Source organism: Elaeis guineensis, chromosome 1, assembly GCF_000442705.2.
Source record: "Elaeis guineensis isolate ETL-2024a chromosome 1, EG11, whole genome shotgun sequence".
Lineage (NCBI taxonomy): Eukaryota > Viridiplantae > Streptophyta > Magnoliopsida > Arecales > Arecaceae > Elaeis > Elaeis guineensis.
Window position 1 is genome coordinate 180,204,618 of NC_025993.2, and position 27,125 is coordinate 180,231,742.

The 27,125-nt window shown below is 36.4% G+C and overlaps 3 protein-coding genes across 4 annotated transcripts; 1 reads left to right on the forward strand and 2 right to left on the reverse strand.

Annotated features, from left to right (window-relative positions):
* The first annotated feature begins 517 nt into the window (after window positions 1-517).
* On the forward strand, window positions 518-6,548 carry LOC105039913 (uncharacterized). Its single transcript, XM_010916234.4, has 4 exons — window positions 518-1,719; window positions 1,893-2,172; window positions 2,970-3,067; window positions 5,679-6,548. Exons 1-4 carry the CDS (start codon window positions 1,355-1,357, stop codon window positions 6,220-6,222), a joined length of 1,287 nt encoding a protein of 428 aa, XP_010914536.2. The 5' UTR covers window positions 518-1,354; the 3' UTR covers window positions 6,223-6,548.
* A 1,082-nt stretch (window positions 6,549-7,630) lies between these two features.
* Window positions 7,631-10,880, reverse strand: LOC105039914 (replication protein A 14 kDa subunit). Of its 2 annotated transcripts, XM_073250586.1 has the most exons (4): window positions 10,578-10,880; window positions 9,045-9,090; window positions 8,712-8,970; window positions 7,631-7,933 (listed from the first exon to the last, which is right to left on the reverse strand). In XM_073250586.1, exons 3-4 carry the CDS (start codon window positions 8,965-8,967, stop codon window positions 7,869-7,871), a joined length of 321 nt encoding a protein of 106 aa, XP_073106687.1. In that variant the 5' UTR covers window positions 8,968-8,970; window positions 9,045-9,090; window positions 10,578-10,880; the 3' UTR covers window positions 7,631-7,868. The 2 variants fall into 2 exon arrangements, with proteins under 2 accessions (XP_073106687.1, XP_010914537.2); XM_010916235.4 differs by lacking the exon at window positions 9,045-9,090 and having other exon boundaries at window positions 10,578-10,865.
* A 3,187-nt stretch (window positions 10,881-14,067) lies between these two features.
* Window positions 14,068-24,251, reverse strand: LOC105039915 (probable protein disulfide-isomerase A6). Its single transcript, XM_010916236.4, has 11 exons — window positions 23,989-24,251; window positions 22,704-22,788; window positions 22,385-22,482; window positions 22,234-22,289; window positions 19,122-19,239; window positions 18,999-19,026; window positions 18,779-18,870; window positions 16,357-16,513; window positions 16,146-16,270; window positions 14,604-14,703; window positions 14,068-14,478 (listed from the first exon to the last, which is right to left on the reverse strand). The coding sequence occupies exons 1-11, from the start codon at window positions 24,150-24,152 to the stop codon at window positions 14,410-14,412; spliced, it is 1,092 nt and encodes a 363-aa protein (XP_010914538.1). The 5' UTR covers window positions 24,153-24,251; the 3' UTR covers window positions 14,068-14,409.
* Between the last annotated feature and the right edge of the window lie 2,874 nt (window positions 24,252-27,125).

Genomic DNA, 27,125 nt, shown 5'->3' on the forward strand with positions numbered 1-27,125 from the left:
TTTTATCTTATTAGCTCCCGGGAGTGTGCAACGCATGTAAAAAAATAATATAGTATTTGAAGCTATAATATGTAAATTAGGAAAAATAATGTGCGCAGATAGATTATTTTTTCTTGTTTCTTTATAGACGTTTGGTACTGTTACCCATATTTATCTATTCGTACAAACATCATAGTCAGATATTTTCTTTTTTATTTATGATTGATATTTATAATTTTTCTAATTTATTTATTTTATAATTTTTTTTATTATAGTTTTCTCTCACTAAAAAGGAATTTTGGTATGATTTCGCTAAAACGAAAAATATTTTCTCGTATTTTTTTCTTATTTGTTTATAGTTGGTATTTTCAATTTTTCTTGGCATGTTTTTTTATTTGTTGCACATTAGTCCCATCCTTTTTTTTTTTTTTTTTTTGTATTTGCATATTAATCTTTGTTTTTTCATACTTATATTAATATTCATGTAAAGTTCTCCATATGCAGAAATCAATCCTTTTACTAGTTTTGATGACCAAAGCCTGGTTTAATGTGACCAAGCTTTCAGAAGGACAAGAATGCGTCTGGCTCACTAGGAATGAGGCTTGGGACTCGGCTTCTTTTCGCTCATTTTGTCATGTTCTCTATCATTCCTGGATTTAATCAACATGTTATACCATGCGGGGGAAGTAGCTTTACATGCGACTTGAAGCAGAGAGAAATTTATACTCCTAATCCAAGAACCATGATACAACGCGAGTTGTACCATGGCCCCTAGGGTCTGCTACTTATGGGGGAAAGTTACTTGGAAAAGGAACCCTTGCAACCTGCTCTTTGTTCAGAGGATGCGGAACTCGTCATGTTCGACTGCTGTTTTGCTAAATCTGTTTGGGAGATCACTTGTAGTCCACTGCACCCCAGCACGATCATTTGATGAATTTATTGTCACTGCTAGCAACTGGACTCACTGATGACTGCAGGAGAGCTTTATGTTATGCTGGTGGCCCCAGTCTGAGCACAAGGAATGAAAGATAAAAGATTGTCCAAACGGAAACTAACACAAGCTGATGAAGTCTCTCCAAAAGCTATTCCCCTTGCACAAGAATTTTGAAGGGCAACACATGAAGCTGGTTCAATTGTACAGTAAAGGCACCGGAGTGCCCCTGCTCATTCTGACCACCCATGCATTTCTTTGCTTCGTTGGATACCTCCTCCTCCTCCTCCTCCTCTTGCTGCGGCTAAATTAAAACTTCCGTGGGGCACCTACTAATTCCGGTGCCGTTCGAAAGCATCATGTGGCCTTCAAAAAACTGTGGCCGTCCGATCGGAATCTGCGTCTCTTTTTTCCACTCATTCGGCGCCGGCGCGCCACGCGTGGATGTCCGTAGACAGGAAAAAGGTTCCCCTGGATCCTTATTTTCCGAAGCCGGTCGCTGAATGCCCTCAAACAGCATCGATCTTTGCTGATGACGTGTCCTCCTTGGCCTGTCAACTACTGGTTCGAGTTGTTTCTTTCAAGAGAAAGAATGATCGATCATCCTTCGCAATGTCGACCGTTGGATCCCACTCTGCACAGCTCGCAAAGCAAGCCGAACATCTTTCCTTCAGCAGCTGCGCGGATCTCGAAGCGCCCACTGCGCAATCCAACGGTGGATTCGCGCGAAGGATGGCGAATTCCTTCTTTCGCCCCAAAGATACAACCCCTGTCAGCGAGAACACCATCATCCATAACGCCGTCCAGAGGTGAAATAGAAAACCCCATTAACTCAACGTTGTAATTGGCCATCCTGCATTCTGGCCGGAAATTTTTTCCCTCATAGCTTTAATAGTGAATGTTATTAGGCTAATTAACGGAAAAATAATGGCATCGGTGGTAAATTAAGTTGATTAAACCTAAACCTCTTTTACCGTTATAGATGTAACAGGGAGCGTCCCACGACCGATGCTTTTCCTCTCAATTTTTTCCCTTTTTCTCCTCCTCCGTATATTTTGGTACTGAGTCACGAGAGAGAGAGAGAGAGAGAGAGGAGTGGCGAGATGGGCGGTGGCGGTGGCGAGGCGTCGTCGTCGGCAGCGGCGAGCGCGTGTTCGTCATCGTCGGCGGCAGCGGCGTCGCCGAACGGGAAGAGGGGGAGAGATCCGGAGGATGAGGTCTACCTCGACAACTTCCATTCCCACAAGCGTTATCTTAGTGAGGTTTGTATTTCGTGGCCGAATCTTCTTCTTCGTCTTTTTCTGTTTAAGGAAAAAAACAAAAAAACGATATACGTAATGGTCTTGGAGCTCGCGCTTGGATATGGTTTTCGTTCTTCTTTAAATGGGGTGGAATTTTGTTTATTTGATGAAAACAATAGTAAAAAATCTATCTTGTTTGTTTTTTGGGTTTCTATTCTTCAGTGATCTATTTGTGAAGAAAAATTAACATCTAACTGTTGCCCAAATTTTTATCGAAGTGATGAACGAAAATAGATTCTTGGTTTTTGTTCTTCTCCTTCAAGGATGTCGGATTTTGTTTGTATAGCTGAAATCAATACAAAACAAAATTATCTTCTTTGCTTGGATATCTATTATTCTACACCCAGGAAGCTTTTTTTCTATAAAAAAAATAAATTAATCTTATGTGATTTTGAGTTTTGTTTGGTTGACGGATTATCAGCGAATGTGTTAAAAAAAAATGATCTTTGGTAGGGTATAAAATTGATGCTTTCAGTGCTGCTAGGTTTGTTCTTAGTTCCCTGTCGACCGTGGTATATCGACTGTGTTTGCTTGAACATTTTAGTTTTCTTCATTGTCTTTTGCCCCTCTTTTATTTCACTCAATGTAGAATATATTATCTGAAGGAAATAAGAGAGATAAGTTGATGAGCTTAATTAACTATCTAATTATATTTTATTTTTAATTAGAGTTTTCTCCTTTTACTTCCAAGCGATCATCTTTTGGACTCGTTACCGTATAATTGGTTGGTGATGATTGGCTATTTTATTGTGGTTTAGATAATGGCTTCCAGTATGAATGGATTGTCAGTGGGGGATTCCCTTCCTGAGAATCTCATGGAATCCCCAGCAAGATCTGAAAGCATCTGTTACCCCAGGTATGCTTTTTATTTTATCCTTTTTATATATTGAGTTTGCTATTGTATATTCTTTAAAATAAGTCTTCCAAGCCCAAGAAGATATAAAAAGAATATCGAAACATTATCCCTTACTTTATGAACAGTGTCGTAAAGTCAGAATATATAAGTGTACAGCAAGAATATTTACTTTAATTTTATGGAAGCTGTTGTTCAATCTCTTCTTGATTGGTATTGTACACAACATGGTAAACAAATGTACAGAGATAAAATATAGGCTTTCATCCTCATCTTTTTTTCCATCACATGAACAAGTACTGTCCTATATTTTTTTTTCTTTTTTCTTTTTCCACTTCTGATGTATAATTTATTTCTTCTCCATTATAGAAGAGCCATTACTTCTGATGTATAATTTAAAATTTTTTCCAGCAGACATGTTTTTATTACATTATAGGAGCCATTGATTTGCACAGCTAATAAATTCATTCTTGGCTCAATGCCGACAATATGCACCCCACAGAGGGATGGATTTATCAAATTCTAACCAGTGCACCGCTTTTTTCTTCAGCCTTGAGAGCGCTAGCTGCAAATTAAGGCCCCCCTTTCCCCTGCTTCTTCCTATCCTATGGAGCAGCATTAGTATTTTTCAATTTTACTATTTTCTTTTAATTCTTTATTATATATAGCTCTTTTGCAATACAATACGAACTGATCTGCATCTTATATAATCCTAAGTTAGGCTTTTTTTTTTTTTTTTGCTCTGTATGTATTTATATGTTCTTTCATTTTAGGTACAAATTTCCTTCAACGAAATTGATGATCTCATATGATATCTGCATTTGATTTTAGGTATTGTAGGAAAGTCTGTATGACTATTTCAAGAAACAATTTATTGGTCGTGTGCATGTTCGGGTTGCTTGGATATCCTACCGGAATGTATTTTCAATATTATGGATTCTTTTGCATTTAATGAGAAGTTGGATGGCTTTGCCAATTGTGGTTAAATACCCAAAGTAAGACATTTGGCAAGAGTACCTAGGAAGTAGGTTAAAAGAATGGAACAACAATGTATGATTAATAATTATATGGAGTTACTTAAGAATAGTATAAGCATTGTGGAATCAGAATCCAGAATTACTTACATTAATAGCTAATGTCTAAAAGTTTGGCATGGTGATGAGCTGCTCAGTTTTTAGTTTCTTCTCTATGGATTTGGGAGCATTGCTCTCATTTAAAGCATTGCGGTATCATAGTAAAGGATGCCACCAGGTTAGCTGTTTGAATAGTTAAGAAAGGTGATCGACTTCATTAGCCATAAAAAAATATTTATTGAAGGCCTTGACAAAAATAATTATTTCTCTCAAGATTCTGTTTTAGTACTGAGGACCACCTCACTATTTGTCACTTCTAAAGCCTTTGACAAAGATGAAATAACTTTAATCATCCCTAGTGTTTGCAAAATGAAAGGTATGATGATGTGAAGAAGTCATTAATTCTTGATCATGGATTGGTTGCATAACGATATCAATGTTGGTTGACATTTATAAGATGTAGGCTTTAGTAGCTTTATGATGAGCTACTACAATATGAGGTAAAGTCTCACAGGACACTTGGTTTTATGAATCAGAACCAAAGGATGAGCCATAAAGATGGCTTGTGCACGTGATCTTGGCATCGTTAAGATAGATTTTTTTCTTGATTCAGTAAAACTAGAATTTATGATGATAATGAAGCACATGGTTCCAGTTTGATGGTCATCCTAATAGAGAACAATCTAATGGAGAGATTGTTTCAGATGAAAATGTTTTGTGCATTAGAGTCTGGAGTACTTATTGAGGAATCGCTCCTATTCTGTATGCCTTGGGTAAGAGAAAGTAAATTCATAGTTATTGTAACAGAATAGATTATAGCTGTAATGCTGGCCTGAAATGGAAGGCTTGTTTCTAGTTACAATTAAGATAATCATGTTGATTGTTCAGTCCCGGTCAATCAGTTTTTTTCAATTCACTATTTTGTTTGTCTGGAAAAGATGTTTTTGGGAATTGTGCGGTTGCATTCATCTTCAAAAAGAATACTAGGGTTGCAAAATCATGGAGGTTGTTAGCTTTTTGGTATTTCTTTCAATTATATTCTCGTTACAATTCTTATTTAATTGCCTTTTAAATGATCCTATTGTCTGAAGTTGTTGAGTGTATACTTGTCAATTTGGGTTATTTTTAATTGTAGAATGTTGTATACCATGCTCAGTAAACATGCCAATTTTTTTCCTTTTTGTTCTTAATACTTTTATGGACAATTCTTTGTGAATAAGACTTGGTTAAGCTGGGTTAACGTATGATTTTGCTGAAGCAGATGCCATAGCTGAAGTATTTGTCCTAAGATTTTCATGAAAAGCTTCAATTTTACATGCAACGATGGACCATTTGAACTATGCTAATTTTTTGTTATCTACTGTCAAAAGTTGCATCCTAAGGTTTCCAGGAAAAGCTTCAATCTATCTTCAATGATGGAACATTTGGACCCCGATAATTTTATGTTATCTAGTCTTGATAGTCCTCAACACAAGCAGCCTACTGTGGTTACAGCAGCTTTATATGAACTGCACATATGACTGACTTATTCTCTACTTCAGGGATGAGATTGCCTCGCAGTACTCTCCAATGTCAGAAGATTCAGATGATTCCCGATACTGTGAAACCCCATTAAACACCACCACTATCCAGTCTGAGGTCATGAGTAGCCCTACCAGTCCAGTTTCTCCCCACAGGCATCAGAAAGTGACCGTGTTCTCATCTTCCAATCCCTATCCTCTTCCTAGCTGCACTCTTGCCTCTGTTGTCTGCTCCCATCCACGCCACCAACGTGGGTCAGACTCAGAAGGTCGCTTTCCATCTTCACCAAATGATGTGTGCCATACAGCAGACCTCAGACGGGCTGCACTGTTGAGATCGGTGCAGATGAGAGCACAGCCGCACTGCCCACCTGCATATGAGTTGCCATTTAATGGTGGGCAAGAGAATATTCAGAGTGTAGAAGATGGGGAAGACCGGTCCTTCTCATGTATTAAAACTCTAGATGATGAAACTGGTTATCAAAGCCCAGAACCTGAAGCAGATTTCATTGAGGATTGCTCATCGGTGGATGGTCTTGCAGGGTCGAAGCTTAGCCAAGAGTAAATATCATATGGTGTTATTCACGCATTGGAAGTTTAGAGAGTCTGCAGAAGAGAAGCCACTGAAGGAAAATGGCATTGTTAAATAGGATCAACAGTTCAGCTTGTTCCAATAGATGATGCAGATATTTCTCTTGGACTCATGGAATTGCCAGAATTCTCTTGTACATCTGAAGGCACATTGATCCTTTTTCTTTTTTATTTGTACAAATCTACATGCTAACTTCTGGAGCCAAAGAAATGTTCTTGAACTTGACTGTTAAAATTGCTCCACATGCAGGAACGAGGTCAGGTATTCCTTTATGAAGTGCCACTGTCCTTTAAAACTCACATGCAAGTTAGTTCTGACATCACTTGTGCAAAAATTTCAGGTTTGCCTTGTGTAGGTTCTGCTGTTTTTAAAGCATGACTGTCAAATGTCCTCAAGTGGTTCTTTATTTGTGAATTTGGTGGCAATATCATTTATTTATTGTCAGTATTTTATAAATTTTGTTTTTCTTGTCCATTTAAGCTTGCAAATAGCAGAATCTATTTAGCATAAGCTGAAAACCTGCTGTGTCTAGAAGTGTATCATCTACTATTGGCCGTATCATCTTTCCTCACCTGGTTGGTTTGTTTCCTGTTCATGGTATCTTTGGAGCAACAATGATGCTTGGGTGGTATGAATTGTTCAGTTCATTTACATGCAGCCAAGGTTTAGATGGGGAAGGATATTAGATTGGTGTTGTCTAGAAATGCTCAAGATTATAGAAGCTTGTTTTGTTTAGCTTAAAGGGATGCCAACCTATCAAGGGCTTCAGATGCAGAGCAAATGAAAAAAAGGGCTTGGAGAATTGTGGGCAAGGAGAGCTTCTGGCAGGTGACTCATCTAAGTCATACTAGCTTACAATAATGATAATTTCAGGTCATCGATGGAACTATATTTTGGCGTACATGTGAAGTTTTGGAATCCCATGGCGTAAGCCCCAACAACAGATTATACTTCTAAATGGATTATAGTGCATATTATAATTTTTTCCTAAAGCATTGGATTAAATGAGATTTTTTTTTTTTTTTTTTCTAACCCTCTCTCCAAAATAACTTATTCAACTCATATTGACTGAAAGGCTAACAGCACCATGCTTGGTAAACAAGATATAAGATGACAACAATCTTCTATAATCCTTTTTATCAACATCAAAATCTTTTAAGACCACTCACAAGTAACAAATTGGCTCAATCACTATAGGATATATCCAGCGAGAATTATTTCCCTTTTGTTTTCCTTCACTTGATTCCACCAAATTTCCCCATTATTATGCCACGAAGTTGGTTATCAACAACGATGCCATCTAAACTTTCTTTCAGCAACGCCACCATCTCCATACCTTTTCAGTATCAACAAGCTTTTTGATTCAGTGAAAACCTAGAAAGAGCTCAATCAAACTTTAATAAGAAACAGATACATTGCACGGTATGCACAGGCTGGGCCCGGTGCACAACCTTTGCAAGAGTAAGATGGCTGGAGGCCTCAAAAACCAATTTATCTAAGGTCTTGCATGCAAAATCAGGCTGTCGATACCATCCCTTCTTAACAGGAAATATACATCATTAGGAGGCCAGAATGACTACATATTTCTATCTTCTTGGATCAGGTCCAGCCCCAATGCATCAGAGGAAGAGGTTCTTGAATTTGCCATTTGCAAGCTGGCATAGCCCATTGTATGCTAAGGTATCTGCAAAAGAAAAAACCCTTTTAGAGAGACAACAAGACAACAGCAGAATGTTTTTTTTTTTTTTTCAATTATTTAAAAGAGGATTAAGGTGAGTTGTATTGTAAGGCAAGTTTAAATTTTGGTGAATTTTCTACTGCCACTATAGCAAGATGGTTTTTTAACCAAATAGATCTGACCAAAGTATCTAATCGTAGCTGCAACTAACATAAGAGATCTGATGGTAAACTTACGGCAGTACTTAGCTCCTTGCCTATCTCTATAAAGGAAAAAAAATTGAACAAGATACAGTAAAAGAAAATCTATGCTCTGGTTAAGGATGAAGATGTTAGAATGATCTAACAGCTGCTAATTTAGATAGGAGAAGGGATATGCTACTGAGACCAATACAAAAATTCATTTGGAGAACTAACTAAAAAGTCTAATTTCAAAAGATAGATGCAATGTAAAGAGGACCTTCATATATCAGTTAAAAGTTGACTAAGAAAAAGTTTCCCCAGTCACCATGGAAGAATGTCACTTTGTTGTTTTCATGAAATGAATTCAATATATAGAACCAAGGGTAACTAGTAAGTTTAACAATTGATCATTTCTTTGTTTTTTTTCCCTTCTCTTTAATAATCAATGGATGTCATTTCTCATCCCAATCAGAATAATGTGGAAAATGTAACCAGACAATGTTATCATACCAACATTTTGAAGGTTTAAGGAGCATTGGGATAAAAAACAAGGGATAGAACAAGCAAATAAAACATTAAAAGAGCAGCTCAAAATAAATTACCATATGTATCACCAAAATCAGTGCAAATTTCAGCACGAATTGATTGATTGCCATCAGCAATACCAATAACCTCCACAAAATGTGACAGAGGGAAGGCCTGAGAAACCTTTACAGTTAACTGATGCCCATCAGTTGATTGCCCTACAATCAACCCACCTTCATTTCGCATCACTTGAACCACCGCCCGAACTCTCCGTCCCTGGTACATCTTCAGAAGCTCTGCATTCACGAAAACTGCAGGGCTAGATGTATCCATTATCTGCAAAGCATGTTAGGCAAAATTGAAAATGCTTCAATTCAGGTGTTAAATTTTGATGCTCAACAATTGCATACCAAATGCTTGATCCTTCTATGTTGGTAGTTGCTTATTGTAATATTTCTACAAACAGTTAAGTAACAAAAAGAATAAATCACTGAGACAGACAAGCTTGCTTGCAGAGATAGGTAAAGCAAAAGACAGAAAACACATTGTTGATAAAAAGGCACTCTCAGTTAAAAATCCTTATATGAGCACTAAGAATTCAAGCCAATAACCGATGTTTGATAGCTTTTCACAGATATTATTAGAAGCTAGTCATAAACGTTCCTTCTGTGAAAGAACTAGATTAATGCTCCTATTCATTCTCAGATAAAGTATTCGGACCCTTGAGTTGCGATGCATGACATATCACTGCAGAATATGAAAACCTGGACAGTTGACAGACCTATACAGTAATTGTCACCCAATTGTAGAGGAGAACTATTGCAAGAATAGTTAAAGATCACTGTACTTCTAAATAGAATTTCTCTCTAATGACCGAATCCTGAAGACAACAATGAAACATTATAACTAATCATTGTAACCATATAAAACTATACTTGAGACATCACCTCGCCAAATTTACAGCTATATTATCAGTATGAACAAACTGGAAAGAGCAGTTAAAATATCCTTAACATTCCAACAAGCTCATAGAATTCATTTTACACATGCAATTTGATAACCTAAAATCACATAGGGTGACCATGTTGAATACACTTATTCAGGCATTTAGTTGCTCTTGTAATTGCAAGCTCAACCACAACCAAATGAAATTTTATATTAGAAATACCAGGCAGCATCAACAACTACTGCAAGGTTTCAGTGATAACTTGACTTCACCTGATAAAAACCCCTCCAAAACCATTCAAACCACGAGCAATTTTTGGATGCATCATAAGCTTTCATAACAGCAAATGATGGACAATGATAGCAAAATAATGACATTATTTGATTATTTCCCTGATTATAAAATAAAATATTAGTTTGGAACTGATTGTGATTTTTTGAAAAGGATGAGCAGAACCAAAAATGATGATTTGTATGTAAGAAAACAACTTACAATTTCTATTACCCATCATGTCTATATACAAAGTAATGCGTAATTACTGTTATTCTAAACCATGTTTCATAGCCAACTTACAATTTCCTCAAACAGTATGATCAAGACAAATAGAACGTGCAAATCCTTTTCATCCAAATTTTTGACCTCAGAGAGTTTTAATTCAATGAAGCAACAGTAACATATCCTGTTCTTAAACAACAGCAAATACTAAAATCAACAAAACAAAATGGTTAGCAACAAGTGCTGTAAGAAAAAAAGGAGCGGTTAAGGAGCATAATAGCACATATAAATGACTCCAATCCAAAGATAAAACAACGAAAAAAAAAATCCCAAGAAACTGATCTAAATTGATATGACTTGGTACCAAGAAAATAACTTTTTTCCTTCTAAAAGGAACAATTTAGGGCTTCTAAATTTTTTCACGGAGAGAAGAACAGATGCTCAAATTTCGATAGACGACCAATATTAGAAAGCTGAAATGGGAGGAGAAACGGATCAACACCTTGTAGATGGGTCGAAACCCTCCAGCAGCGATCGGAAGAAGAGAGCGGACAAGGTTTTCGATGAAGTTAGGGCATGGGGTTTGAGCCGAGGATGTGGGCAGGGATTCTAATAGATAGGTTTTCGCCCTTTGGCGCCGCTTGTTAGCCTAGGGTTCGGGTTTCGCGCCATAATTTGGCTTTTCGCGTGGCCGGCCATCAGAACCACCCACCGCATCACGATGCGCCATCGCTTGATGATGGGAGGAAGGCTGAGTGTTTTTTCTTTTTATTCCTAATGAGGAGACCGAGTTGTATGTAATAAATTGTTCATAAGCTACCTGAGTTCTAAACTGCTGCGTGATGACTGAAATAAGGGAGGAAGGTCCTTTTTTGCTATAGTTGAGGTTATAATATGTTACTTTAGCAATTTTACTCAATTTTTATATGATAAATATATGAAAATACTAAAGAGATATTTAGTCGGAAAGAATGAGGATCTGAAATTAGAATCAGAATCAGAATAGATGGCTCCCATTCCAACCGTTTGGTTGGAAGAAGTCTCATTCCGATTTCGGAATACAATAGGAATGGCTCAATCTATAAGAACTCAATCCTACTCTCCTCTATGAATTCAATTTTCCATTCTGATTTCGATTCCGATCACGAACCAAATACCTCAAAAAATTTGACCATTTTGATACTGATTCCAACCTATTTCAATTTTTATTTCTATTCTGATTTTGGTTGTGAACCAAATATCCTTTAATTTTTAAGTCACCATCTAATAATTCAGACATTGGGTCTTATCATTGAATTTCATATCTCAGTTGTCGCATAGTAACCCTGAATAATTCTGGAGCCACACAAGAATTTTTCGAATTACCGTATAATTGATGAATCATGTAGGTGTTATATAGTTAGTTACCATAGAATATTTTTGGGCTCATCATATGAAAATGTGAATTGTTTGTTGAATCACCATTAATTGATGAATTCTGGAGGGCCTTATTGTTACACAGGGACTCTCTTGGTTCCAAACAATGACAAAGTGCTCGGGTATGTAAACTAAATTTTAGTTTGTAATTTCCTTTTCGTTTAACAATATCTTGCCAAATTTCATATTTCTTGATGCGGTGAGAAGCTATGAGGTATTAGACTTGGCTGGGCCTTCATCTCTAATTGGTTCAGATTCAAAAACTCACTGGAGCTGACCCCGTTCTCTAATTGAACTTATTTTTGTACCTGCCGCTTGGAGAGTGAAGCCTGAGCTCTCGGTGATGTGCCCACTGTACTTGCTGCCATAATGTAGCACCCACTCTGGCTTGCGATTCCTTTAGCTTTGTTCAACAAGAAAGTGGTTATCCAAACTTTTCCAGCATCTGTATTCGATCTGTTTTAGCTTTTCTAAATAGATTCCTGAAGCAGAGCAGCACTTCAGTTGCACCACTTCTATCTTACAGAAAATGGCAGCTGGATGAGGGACATAACATCATGTAGATTGATTTCTTAACAAAAATATCATGGAATATCCGGTGATCTTCCATGCTGTTCTATATCCTACTGGTAGCTTTAAAAAACAATCCCTCAAGGGGGAAAAAGGGATCGGGGAGGGGGACTCACCCAAGGCGGATATCATATGAAAACAATGATAAGAATAAGGTAATGTTACATCTAACAGTGGTAAAGATAATTAGATGACAGTAACCATTAAAAAAAAAAAAAGTAGATGTAACATGCGAGACAAAACGAAATAAAAACCAACTCAAAGCAGCAGCAGTGACGAAGTGGGTAAGGCTCAGGAATCCAGCGTCTTGGCTGCTTTTACCAGGCAGAGGTTTGGATCTTTTTAATGAATTGCTGCCTTCGAGATTGACTTGGGGTAATGTCCTGTGTTTTTTACGTATCCGTAAAGTGAACTTAATAAATTTCCTGGTTGGTTTATTCGTGGTTTCTCGTGTTTTGAGATGCTGCAGGAGGTCATGAAACTGCTCCATTTCAACTATAACCTACCAAGTTTCCAAGAATCAATGTCTGCATTCCAGAGCTCAAAAATGGCGGCTTCATTTTTTCTTTAGGACAGCATATTTTAATGCCATTACCATGTCCAAAACTGAGACCAGTCCAAAAAGGCTCCGACCCTTTCAATATCTTTTTCCAAACTGAAGACATCTTGCAAATAATGGCTTGGTTCTAAATATGAATTCTGTCTATGGTAAGAGCTGATCGATAATATTGCACGAGGATTGCGGTTGGAGCGATCATTACTTAGGATTCTCCAACAACACTTTGCCAAATAGCACCGTTAAAAGAATATAAATCGTTTATCGGGAGGAAAAAAAAAAAACTATAAAACAACAATCCTCAGCAGTCACTCAAATTGGTTAATCTCATTTATGGGCCCCTAATGGCCAGCCAACTAACCTACAAAAAATCACACTTATGTAGATGACAGGAACAAAAAAATTGTGCAATTACAGCTGTGCCTGGATCTAAGAATCCCAATAATTCTTTTAGGTTACCAGAAATCACCATTTCTACATCGATTCATCATTGTTATAACCATAGGATCAAGAGAGTAATAGCTTGGCAAGTTTCTTATCGCTTGCTTCCTTTCTTAAACGCCGCGACTGTAACCTCTTTACCGGAAACTAATTGGGAAGCAAGGTCCATATTGAGAGAGCCCATGTAGATAACCAACAAAAACGAACAGCAGATGCCAGATGGATTTAACCTAGAAGCCCAAATAATGTCATCTTACTGCACACAGACATACAGTACCCACAAATAACATAGCTAAACCGGTAGAGTAGCATGTAAGGTGGTAAGTGGATGACTCGGCCATGGTTGACCAGGATAATAAATGCGAGGTTAGATGGATAAACCAAAAATATCTGGAAATCTGAGTAAAACAAGCATCACATATTTTCTTTTTAGTAAAACAAGCTTCAGATATAAATTGTTAGGTCTGGCCAGTTAGATGCATATCCAAGCAAAGGTAACTTTCCCAAAATCTTTCAAACTTTTCCAAGCATTCAATACCGCTTTCCCTTTTAGAGGATGGGCGTGCTGCTTATTTATATTAAGATTAATTTTGACCCTTGATCGGGTGATCATAAAGTATCAAGAAAAAATTGCTTCAACTGGTGCCCAACCGGTTAACTATCTCTTATATTTTTCTTTTTCTCAAACTGAACGACACTAATTCCATGTTAATCTCTGCATCACCCTAATCCCTTCTAGACGCACCGGAAGGCCATGGGGGGCGAGGCATGGAGAGGAACGAGCGGACAGCGTGGTAGGACTTTTCAGTTTGGTCGAGAGAAAAAATTTTTGGATGCAACTGTCCCGGTCCTTCAAGGCCGGCACCAACCGGCATAGCCAGGATATTCCGCTCCAGAAAGAACCAGTGCCCGAACACCATTCTCTCATTCGAACCGATAAACATCAAATGCTTTCATAAGCCACCACATGCCAGGGGGATCACTTAAACAGCTCCCAAGAAAAGCTTGATTTAAGGTAAGCCAATCTCTGTAAATTATGATTAAATCACTTAAAAACAATGTAATCGAGATCATTGGTAATTGCCCATGATTATGCAGACTTTAATGTCCAACATGAGGCCCTGTTACACAGAACTCACTTGGTTAAAGTAAATATCAACCTCAAAATGTTTCTCTAAAGCATTAAATCGTAAAAGAAGCCCGCATGTCCCTAAGTTGATAGAATGTTCTTCTTAGTGGATGAATTCATCTGCCTTGGATGGGCTGATCGATTATGACTCACTTGGTTACAATAATATGACCTCAAAATGTTTCTGTAAAACGTTAAATCATAAAAGAAGTCTGCACGGCCCTAAGCGGCAAAAGTTGATAGGATGTTCTTCTTAATGATGAACTCATCTGCCTTGGACGGGCTGATCGACTGCCACAGAAAGATAATAAATAGTTCTCCGTATTAGAACACTAAATAACAGCTTAGAAATATCTAATATGTTTAAGATCCATTTCAGGACAATCTAAAAGGAAAAGAAAAACTGTGTCACCCACCTTTTCCAGCATGCGTTGGAGCCGCTCGATTTCATTTTTGGCATAGTCAGAACCTTTTTCAATGCAGCTTTTTGCAGCCTTCAGATAGGTCTTACCGAACCTGACATTGATGGCAATTGAAAAATCAAGTCCGCTAAGATTTAACTAATTAGCAAGCATGTGGAAACACAGCTACACATGGCTGTAATCAAGGTTTTCACCGCACTATTTCGATTTTCAATTCGGCCCTTTAGGTGAGTTTCAATTTCCACTCTGATTTTAGAAGCTTCGGTGGGGGGAAAAAGTCAAGAAAATATCAGAACAAAAAAGCAAAACAAAAAAAAAAAAGAAGGTTTAACTGAATTTAGTGGATGTCTGGTAGAGATTTGGAGATTAAGTCAAAAGAAATTTGATTATTAATCTCCAAATTTCCTTCTGCTTAAGTCAAAAGAAATTGCTTATTAATAATCAAGAAATTTAATGGGTGTTGTGGTAGAAATTTGGAGATTAATAATCAAGAAATTTCCACCAGATTCTACATATTTTAATAATGGGTGTTCTGGTAGAAATTTGGAGATTAATTATCAAGCAAAATTTACGGTTATAGATAGATATTTAACTAACTTTAAGACAATTATTTTGTGAAGACTTCTTATGAACTAGTGCTTTAAGTTTGGTGAGGTCTGGTTGTGCTTTGGAAGATTCAGATTTCAGAGATTCAGGTACTTCGAGATGACCAATGATGTTCATACCACACATATGATAAGAAAGAAAACACAAACTAAAATCCGATGGTCAACTTTTACTTCTACCATTCATGAGGAATTCCTTACACAAGGATTGTAAGATTCAAATAATTGGTGAATTGCTATTGGCATTGCTGCTATCAAGTAAAATAGGAAATGGGATGCCCTAGACATAAGACATCTATCATGCAAGCCAATGGGCCCCGCAAGGTCAGCTTCTGTGTAAAAACTTTTACCATTGACCATCCCTACGAAAAACCAGTTTTTTCTACAATATGCATCTTTTTGCAGGAAGAAAAGATACAAACACTGTTCTGCGTCAAGTGATTTATTTTAGCATCCGTGGAATACATTCCTTTACTAATTGGGTTAAATCATTTCTTAGTAAACACCTTTTTTTGACTTAGTGATGACAGGCTTAGCAGCCTGGCTAAGGAGCCCAAGAAATCTGACTCGCACTAGAATACAAAGGACATGGAAGAAGAAAACTGAGAGTGACAAGAATGTATCAACCCCTCAATTTTGTGGAACATCCATCATTCCAACAACAATGCAAGCATATGAATAAGGTCTTATTTTGTTTTTAATGATCACATAAAAATCTGATAATAAACATGCTTGTCAGAACAGTGATGGCGTATTCATTGCTTGGTCAGCCAAGATGGAGACAGTAATAGACTATTTACAGGAAGAACAGCAAAAGAAAAAAAAAATCAGCACCACAGTTGCAAAATCCATATGAGAACAAATTTCAAATTTGTTAATAATAGTTATCAATCCAATTAGTATCAAAGATTCAACTGGAGAAAGATGTTACCTCGCAGATGAACCCTTGAGTTTCTCAACCTCCTCTTCCATCCGAGACAGGATTGCTTTCTGCTCATCACTACCGGCACTCACAAATTCCTTCACCAAAGCATCTAAGCTCACAACAATACCAGCCTGCAGGAAATAAAATTAACTATTAAAGCAAATTCATTAAAAAAATATAAAAAATGTAGGTTTTCAAATTCTTATCTACCACAAACCTGGGAAGTCAGTTTTCCTTTCGCATCACGGTTTGTGCCACACTTCTCATTGATGAACTTAACAAAGTCATCCAAGTCCCGGCCACCATCATAGTCTTCACCAGCTTTGTTGCCCTTTGGGAAAAACTTAAGTGTAGGAAAACCACTAACTCCATATCTGACATTAGATTGCATGCATACCAGTGTAAGAAAAAAAAAAAGGTAAAATAGTCTTAACAATTTAAATTGAAATATAAAAAATAAAAAAAAGGACAACATTGCCATATTATGATGTGAGAAATATTTAAGTATAAACTCTATTATATGGTAAACTTTTTAGCAACTAAGCATCATTGCTTCACTGTATGGATTTTCAAGAAATCGACCAACAGCATCCATCAATAATACACCAATACAAGATGCAAAACCACACGATCCATGATAAACTAAAAGTATAAAACAAGGGTTCTTAATTCTGCACTTCACAATATGACAAAGAAACACATCCCCAAGGTCCAGTACCACAACTGCTGGAAATTTAAAAATAAATGAATACTCAGTTGTCTAAAAATCAGGGGCAACTGAGATTTCAAAAGAAAATATAGGACCTATCTTTTAATATTTATATTTTGGAGGCCATGGCATTGAAAAGGAACCAACAAATGGAATTCGGAAATCCATGGTACGATAACACCAGATTATATTTCTATCTGCAATAATATCAATTGTATCAAATGTTAAGGTACTGAACTTAAAAAGATGCCATGACAGTATTTAACATGCAATTGCTGTTGCATGAATTGCTTTGTCCAAGGAAAAAAAAAAAAAAGGAGATCGATGCAGAACAGGAGTAACAACCAAGAGATTAATACAATCAAAGGAACCCATCCCCAAGAACAATAAAGATCAGACAATAGGGAACCAGATGAAATAGTTTAGCCATCTAAATGAAAGTGAAAAAACGGGCACAGATCTTGGATCATAGTGTCAGAAAAAGGGGAACTGGTGGGGACCCCACCCCCCCCAAAAAAAAAACTTTCATTAAAACACAAACATGAAGGAAACACTGAATGAAATGCAAATGAGGATGTGCAAAATCAATGCTAAGTGAATCAAGCTTGTTAGAATTCTTGGTGTGCATTGTAGGATTTTTGTTAGCTCCACAAAAATAATATATTAGAGATGAAATCCAATGGCTGCATTCAAGGGGAGTAAATAAAGTGGAAGTCATGCTTCCTTTGAATGCAAAGTAGGTATCATAAATTTTATTAGGAACCTCTCCTGATGGGCACATGGGAAAGAACCTAAATCACATTGAGAATTGGCAAATCAACAATATAGTAAATCATGATCATATCCTAGTCTGTAGGGCTGCAATGAAAACATTGAAATGCAATATTTGCTAGCAAATTTGTTTCTGACTACAGTCAGCAGGTATAACTCATGCTCCTTTATTACTGACAATGTAACAAACCTGAACTGAGGAACCAAATTAATTTTTGAAATGCTAAGATAAGAAGCAAGAAAAAATAATTGCGGACTCGTTTGGTTGACGGGAAGTGGAGGGGGGAAGAGGCACTTCCTGGAAAGTGAAGAAAGTGCCTCTTATTTGGTTAGATTTTAAGAGGAGAGAGAGTGGAAAAAGTACTTCCCATGGGAAGTCACTTCACACATTCCATGGGAAGTGGAAACCCATGAAAAAGATGGATTTTGAACTTCCCGTGATATGGAAAGTGGTAGTATTTTTTTCTTTCCTAAAATATCCTTTTAAGATCCATAATTAAAATTTAGTAAAATATCAATAGATGGTTAGGATGAAATACCGAATAGTAATATAATCTTATATTAATATTACCTTAATATTCATATAAATATAATATTAATATTTATTATATTTTAATATTATTTTAATATTTACATTAATATAATATTTTTATTAATATTAATATAATATTTATACTAATAAAATATCATATTTATATCTATATTAATAAATTTATTTTATTAAATATTCATATTATGTTAATATAATATTAATATATTAGTATTATATTAATACAATAAATTATTATGATCTAATGTTATATTATAATATATTAATATTATATTATATTTATATAAATATAATATTAATATTTATATAAAGTTCATGAGTAAAAATGTATGATTTTATATCTACTAAGGATATAATAGGTATTTTACACAATTTTTCTAGGAAAATAGGTGTTCATCCAAACATAAGTTATTTTATAATAAGTCATCTTCCCATGGTCAACCAAACATACCAAAATCCTATTCTCAGAAAATAACTTCTTAAAAGTTACTTCCCAAGAAATTACTTTCTGAGAAGAAAATTTTTTCCGCAAACCAAACGAGTCCTGCAATATCTGCTGGTCTTAAAATTTTGGTGACTTGCAAACATAATTGCAAATTCTGAACTTACTTTTCAGCCAAATCTCTGTATTTGTCCGCATCAATGTTAGCAATTACCACATCCTCTTCCAACTTGTATGCAGTAGCTACCTTCTCATATGTCTATAAAGAAACAAAACATGATTAAGAACTAGTAAAGCTAAAGAAAACATAAAGTACATGATATGCTATTACTTATCATAGAGGGCCATTCTTTTTCCAATTTTCACAGGTTATATTCATTTACTTACAGGAGCAAGGTTTTTGCAGTGACCGCACCTGTTGGAACACAATCATAATTTTACATGTCAACAAGTGAAAAATCCAATGAAGTGAACATAGCTAGGCCCAAACAGTAGCTAAGGTAAACTAACCATGGTGCATAAAACTCCACAAGGACATCCTTAGTTTCATCAAGAACAACCTGGTCGAAGTTATCTGGTGTCAGCACTATGACACTGGAAGGAAGAGTTGCTACCTTCACATTGGTCCCTGTAATCATAGACTAATAAATCTGTTAGGTTAACATCAACTCTTTTTTAATCCACTTGTTGGCATGCATGAACTATCCCATGAAATACAAGATGATATAGGGATCTTTCCAGTTCATAAAACTGGAAAATAGGAAAAGAGTGATTTAAATGTACAAACTCGTGGGAACCATCTTGTTTCAAATGTTAGATGGAAGGAAAACAAAAAGTATGAATATGTCTAAACACAGTCATACCAAATAATGTCGTATCTCATTCAGCAACTACCTATAACAGGGCAGCAGTAATGGATAGATAACTTCTCTCTAAACTATGTAATAAGATAACTTCCTATGCATACTTCTGGATTAAGTTTATGAACATACAACGAGAACAATACAAAATTAATACTGATGTACTAAATGCAAGTATGATTTAGATAATGAAATGAAGTCAGATGGGAGCATAACCATATTTTTCATGCTAGTATCTTTTTCTTGTGATTATGTGTTTTTTCTTGGTGTTATGTTTACATATGCTTGTTTTTGGACACACTTTTTTTTTTTGGCATGTTTTAAGCTGTTGAATCTCTGAACAGCACAAAGTTGGATTTGATCTGAATCATTAGCACATATACATTTTGAGCAGCTCAGCTTGCACCAACTGAAGTTTTCTTAACTAGATTTGTGTATTAGGTTGAATGGATCTGCTTTGATGATCAAATTCAAGTCAGCCCCCAGTCAGCTATGTTAATAGGTTCAGGTATGGGTATCAGGTGCAGGATGTGTCTAGGGGTCAGATCCATCATATTCCAAAATCTAAGGAAATGAGGACTCAGTTAAAAAGGGAAATAAATATGGATAGGAGTATGTGGAATGTGATCTCAATCAAATATTGTTTCAGACATGATGCATATTTTGAAATCTTTTGGTCGCAGCATATATAATTATATTTGATTTATAGAAATTTATTTTTGTCTATAAATAAGTCAGGATTAAAAAGTAAATTTGCACTAAACAAGGGTAGATCTAAATAGTAAACTGCATGTGAAACAGCAGCAGCGACATAAATTTTTCAATTTATGGATGACATTACAGCTATTCACCTTATTTCTATTATTAAATAAAAGTGCCATCAGCCCACCGATAAAGTGCCCTAACCTTAAGCATTTTTCCCTCTCTCATCTCTCTTGATGGTTCAAACTGGGCCTGCCTGCAGCCTCCTTGGATGAGCTGTTCATCAAGCAGAACAATTGAGAGGGGCCATTCTCCTCCATCCACCAGCCACACAATCATCCTAATCGAGCCCAGTGGCAGCCAGCCTCATCAGAGGTGGGTGATATGAAACCCCAGCTGCCACCATCTCTCTCTCTTCCCCTACCCCCCCGTCCCCCCCCCCCACAAAAAAAAAAAAGATCTTTGCTTCCTCTTTCCTCCCCTCCATCTCTGCTCTTCGCTCTCCATCTGTGCTCTCAGATGATAGGCACCCATGTCCAAGAGTATTTGCAACCAGTTGGAGTCATATTTCATACCCATATTCAGTTTTCATGTAGGGTCAAGTGTCAACACTAGCATGCCTAGGTCATTTGGCAAGTCTGTAGACACAGCCAGTCAGATCCAGTTTGACAATAGACTTCTGAGCCTTATGTGACTGCTTCAGATGTTTGTTGTAGATCGAAACAGAAAGATAACTAAAAATCCTTCCAGATGTGACTGAATCTTACTGGTGAATGTTGGCTGACAGAGTTCTAATAATATACACAACGGATGTTGTTAGATAACTTGGGAGCCCTCATTTGTCAAAGGAAGATCAGATACCAAGTAGCTTTCTATGTTGAGCAAAAAAGCAGTCTACGACATTCCAGTTGTTCGCATCAAAGAAATCTCTCAGAGCTTTAAAAACTATGAAGCGATCATACCACCTCATTACCATCTATAAGTCCCACTATATTCCCTGTTATAACTCAAACTCTGGGTGGGGCACATACGTCTCTACTCCTTGCTTATTCATGTCCACCTCCACATTGACATATCCATCTCCATCAAGAAATTTCATGAGCGCACTCCTAGGGTTCCTCTCTTCTTCCTTTCCTCATTTTAGATGGATACCTTTTTTATCATCTATGCCTTTGTAAACTTCCTTTCAAATAATTAAGAGAAAATCACTTAGCACATGAGGGTAAACAGGGAGCATGCTTGTCAACACAGTCTAAAAAAATCATAATCAATGGGATCAATGTCCAACATCATATGTTTTTTTCTATCTTAAATACATCACATGTAATGCATGTGCAAAATACTACCTTTTTCCAATGTCACTAAGCATATCACTAATATTCGAGCATAATTGTGTGTTATTTCATATATTGAACAACAGATTGGCAGTTTTCTCTCCTGCTTAATGTTTCATATATAAGCTAAGGCACATTCAGTTTCATCTGCAACAAATGATAGCATATTAATAGTCTTTCATTGACCATGACTCCTTTCCCCAGAAGTCCAACTAGAATTGCTAATTTACAGCCCATCAACTGTGCCAATAGGACAAGAAGAATGGGACACAATCTTGAGTTTCCATCACATAAATTTTTGCCAAGTGCCTGTGCCCCTTTTAATTCAATTTCAACAATAATGAGCCCAAAATTACCTATATCAACTTGTGCTGTACCAGGCCTACCACACTGACCTGATAAGGTACCGTATGGTATGAGGGCTCAATACAATACTATAACGATGCATGGTATAGCTGCAGTTTCTCCTCCAGCAGCATATCATGCGTTGGTACAAGGGTGTACTATGCAAACCTGACCCATGTCAGTAAGCTCTACCTACAGGGTCCGGCACTGAGACCTAATCACCATCCTTTTGACAAAAGCATCGAATCTTCTGTACAGGAGCAAGATTGTTAATATTAATCAGTCTCTACACCACAACTCCAGATATGCTAAAGATTAACATATACAACAGCCATAAGTTGCAATAATGCATCCCTTGCGCATCACAAAATAACACATTACCTCCTTCGTTATTTACAAATTCAGCAAGCGCTTCTGCAGTCCGTGGGCCTTCATACCTCCACAATCATATCAATTTGTTAGTGTCACATATGAATCCATAAATACTTAAATGAAAGAAATGCAGAGGAGCAATAATAAATATTATACTCACTTTTTTGGTTCCAAGGAGCCTTTTGCAAACCATTGGATTGTTGGGTATCCTGAAACCCCATATTTGCTACATAGGCTCTTGTGCTCATCACAGTCCACCTACAACAATAAAGAGAAGTTAAAGTGACACCAATTTCATAATCAATCAGAAGTATTTTATAAAGATCTGCTCGGGCGGTCAAGTTTTGTTTGTCCAATCTAATCAAGAAAAAGCTAAATTTTTCTATGGTCATATTGTTTTTGTTTAATTCGAGCATATCTGACAGACTGTCAACTGGATATGGAAACAACATGTACATGCAATTAGAAACAAGACTGACCTTTCCGATCAAAATGGACTTAGCCTTTTTAAAACTTGAACCAAGCTTTTCATACTCAGGGGCAAGCTTCTTACAATGCCCACACCTGCCATTAAGGAAACAGGTAAATAAACAGTGAAAACTTCCGGAGTGAAGAATACAGAAAAGTCTCATCAAAAAAAGACTGCAATTGTGTTAGGACATCTGCCCGGGAAAAAATTACAAGGACTAGACCGAGAGCATTACAATAAGAGTCTTCACTGGCTAAATCAGTATTATTTGTGCTATGCAAACTTCCAAAATCAGCTACTTTTGTCCTTATATTTTTAAAAGTGGTTTGAAACATCAAGAACAAGAGAAGAAGAAAACTACAATACCACTGCCAACCCAACACTATCCTGTAAATTGTAATACCTCACAACCAATATTCAAAGATGAAAGATTAATAAACAAACCACAAAAGGCATTTTTCAACAATTTACTAAAAGAGGGGTACTGCTATGGTTACACATGTGCATGAAGTTACACTGACATGGCGGCATGCAACTGGCCGGGCAAGGGGTCTGCATAGCCCATTTACATAGTAATTTATGACAGGCAAGGGATCTGCATCGCCCATTTACATGGTAATAAATGACACGCCAATCCGTGAAAAGCTTAGGCTAAATATATAAGATTCGATCCTTGAGCGACTTGAACATCACAGACTAGAAATGAGACAACATAAAGCTAAAAACCCTTCTCAGAGATTTAATCCTTTTACCAAGTTGTCTACAACAAGCACAAATTCTAGCCACATCACCTGGAAAATTTAAAAGATCAGACCTTGGAGAATTTCAACTGTATCCACAGACTCGATATGAAACAACATGTCGTTATAAAAACCATCTCAAAGATTCAACTTTCTAACCGAGCAGTCTCGTACAAGTACAAATCCCAATCAAGTAAAACGACAAATCCAACAAATACAAATCCTAAGTTTCAGAAATCCCACCAATTAGATGGCGCAATAAGTCGACGTTTTCTTCCAAACGGTTCCAAAAATAATCCATTCACATAAATTACATAAAGAAGAAAAATAAAAAATTTACATCCAAATCAAGTCAACACCATCTCCACAGCTCCAAGACATCAAGATCTACGCATGAAACCCTAAATCTACAAATCCTGATGCCAACCACCCAATAATCCAATCACACAATTATCAAGAACCAGTATGCGGGGAAAGTAACAAAAACAACAGCAGATTCACGAGATCGGACAATACTTTCTATGTTCTGGAAACAAAGATGAGATCAGAGGATACCAAGGGGCGTAGAACTCGACGAGGGCACCGCTATCTTGGCCGACCTCCTTCTCGAAGTTGGTCTCGGTGAGCACGAAGACATCGTCGTCGGCGAAAGTGGAGACAAACAAGAAAGCTAGGGTTAGGGCTCCGAAGAACAATACCGAAATCTGAGATCTCTCCATCTCTCGCTCTCTCTTTCGGATCTCTTCTTCTCTCCAAATGTTTGTTTATTTTTTTTATCGGGTGTGAAAAGGAGGACGGCAAGGAAGGACGATGACTGGAGCCTATAAAATTCAACTGTCGAGCCCTGCACCCGGTCAGGTTACCTCCTTGGATTAGATAGGGTTGATGACTTGATCAAGGGATTTTGAGCTAATTATAGTTATCGAGAAAAAGAAAAGTAAATGATCTGAAATTATGAGTCAGCACGTGTGCACACCGTGCAGCGTGCGGTCCGCCAGAACGCTATGCATTTATTATGTAATTATTTGCGTGAATTTTTTATGATGACCTAATAATGCTGGACTTTTCATAGATCTCCTGGATACTCTAATTGGCAAAATAAACAATTATTTTAATTGATTGGTCTATTGACATTTCTTTTATTTTGACAAAATATTTCTATGAAATTGTCAAGTGCAATATTTTTTGTTTTGGTATAGGATGCAGAATACAGTCTCTCGAGAAATGCAAGAAAGAAACAAATTTATCAAAAAAAAAAAAAAATCTGGAACAAAAACAAATATTATTACTGGAAACGCTTGTTCTTGGATAAAAGCTAATGGCAACATCAAACTATGTTGGCATGTGGTTTGATGTTGCCATGTGGCTGGAACGGTGCACACAATACAATTTTTTTCTTCAATTTTCCAACTGCTCATAAAATATGATGTGACAATGTAAATAATAATAATAATAATAATAATAATAATAATAATAATAATAATAATAATATAATTAAATTTTTATTTTATATTAAATAGTAAATTTAAATGAATTAATATTTTCATCATTTAATATTGTCTTCAACTTTGCACAGCTTGGGAGTCTTGTCATTAATATTTGCACCATTAGCATCCAAATATTTTTTTATTTTTTAATAGATCTCAAAATATAATATAATAATATAATAAATTATAATAAATAAAATATTTAATAGTCAAACTTCTATTGCTAATAAATTTTAATGATATCTGAATACATTAATATTATCAAATTAATATGTATTGCATATTAAGCAACGAATTTTAATGATTACCAACATACTAATGTTAGTATCATCGGTACCAATGGCTATAATGCATGAGTTGAGCCTCTATTTTAAATATATATGAATAGCATGGGTAACTGTTCGTATGTGCCACATCTACGCTAAGATGTACTAGACTTGTCATGGGTTGAGCCTAGTCGGCGTTACTCAAAGATCATCACAATTTACTTAAGCCTTGGCCCAGCCTAGCTGTTGGGCTTAACTTTAAGGCCTAGACCTAGCTCTTACTTACTACTTAGGCTTCAAGATTGAGGTGGGCCTAAAGCTCATACCTATTTTTATTTTAAAAAATTAAAACATAGCAAAAAAATATTTTATAAAAAATAAAAGATATAAATAATTAAATATGGTCAATAATTTACAATATATCTATTACCTTATTAATTTTATATATCAACAATAATTAGTTGAAGACCCACGCATTGTGCAGGGTCGGATGCACGAAGATAATTTTTAACATATTGTTGTCCAATTTTTCAGATGTTGTTGTATTTTTATTATTATTCAAATTATTATTAATAATAAATTAATATTTTAAAAATAATAATATATTATTATTTTAAAAATAATATTTTTTTAAATAATATTATTATTTTTAAAAATATTTTTTTAAAAATTAATATTTTATTATTAATTTTTGAATTAATTTTTTAAAAATAATATGTTATTATACAAATAGTATTTTTAAATTAATAATAAAAATATTATTTTTAAAAATATATTTTAAAAAATAATATTTTAATTATTATTTTAAAATAATATTTTATTATTAATTTTTTGAAATATTTTTTTAAAAAATATGTTATTATTATTAATAGTATTTTTAAAATAATATTTTAAAAAATAATATTTTTATTATTATTTTAAAATTAATATTTTTCTTCGATTGAATAATAAATAATATTTTTTTTACTTTTTTCTTTTTTGCTCTCCCTCCTCAAATATTTTTTAAATTAATATCTTCAAAAAATAATATTTTAAATTATTATTAGTGATAAAATAATAATATTTTTTTCTCCCTCCCTAAATATTTTTTTTCTTTCTTTTCTTTTTTTCTTTTTTTTCCCTTCCCTTTCCTTCCTTCCGCCGTCTTCGCCCCCACCCCCCACCCCTGCCACGTCCCCCAGCTTCGATGCCACCAAACCCCCGCCTCTCTCCTCTACGGCCCCGCCCCATCATCATCCCCTCCTAGTTCCTCCCTCGGCTCCAGCGAACTCGAGCTCGCACAGCTCCATACGAGCATCGACGACCTCCCTCCCCTTCCTAGACCCCACCCCACTGCCATCCGTGCTGTACCTGCCTTTCGTGCCACATCCGGCTCCGCGCGATCAGCAAACCTCCTCCCCTCCCCTGGCTTCGACACCACCAACCCCCCTCCCCTTCCCTTCGCGGCCCCGCCCCATCGCTGTCCCCTCCTTCGACTCTGACGAACCCGAGCCTCCGCGGCTCCGCGTGAGCACCAGTGACCGTCCCTCTCCTCCCCCGGCTCTAGTGCCACCAACCCCCTTGCCTCTCCTCCCCGACTCCGGCTGTGGGTAGTCGCCGGTGCTCGTGCGGTCGTCGAGTTGGAGCGACCGAATAGAAAAGTTTGGACGATGGCTGGGATTCACCGTGCTCGTGCAGAGCCGCAAGGGCTCGAGTCGTGACATTTCGTAGTGTGCTTCCTTAAATCGATGGAGATTTTTAATGCTTTTCTATCCAGATGGCACAATCAAACTTATTTGAGAAGTTGAGTTGGCAACACCCCAATGCTCCTCAATCAAACTCATTTAAGGAGCTCAGTTGGCAACACCCCAACGCTCCTCTCTCTCTCTCTCTCTCTCTCTCTATATATATATATATATATAATTTTCAAGTAAATCTTCACGCGCATCAAATATAAACA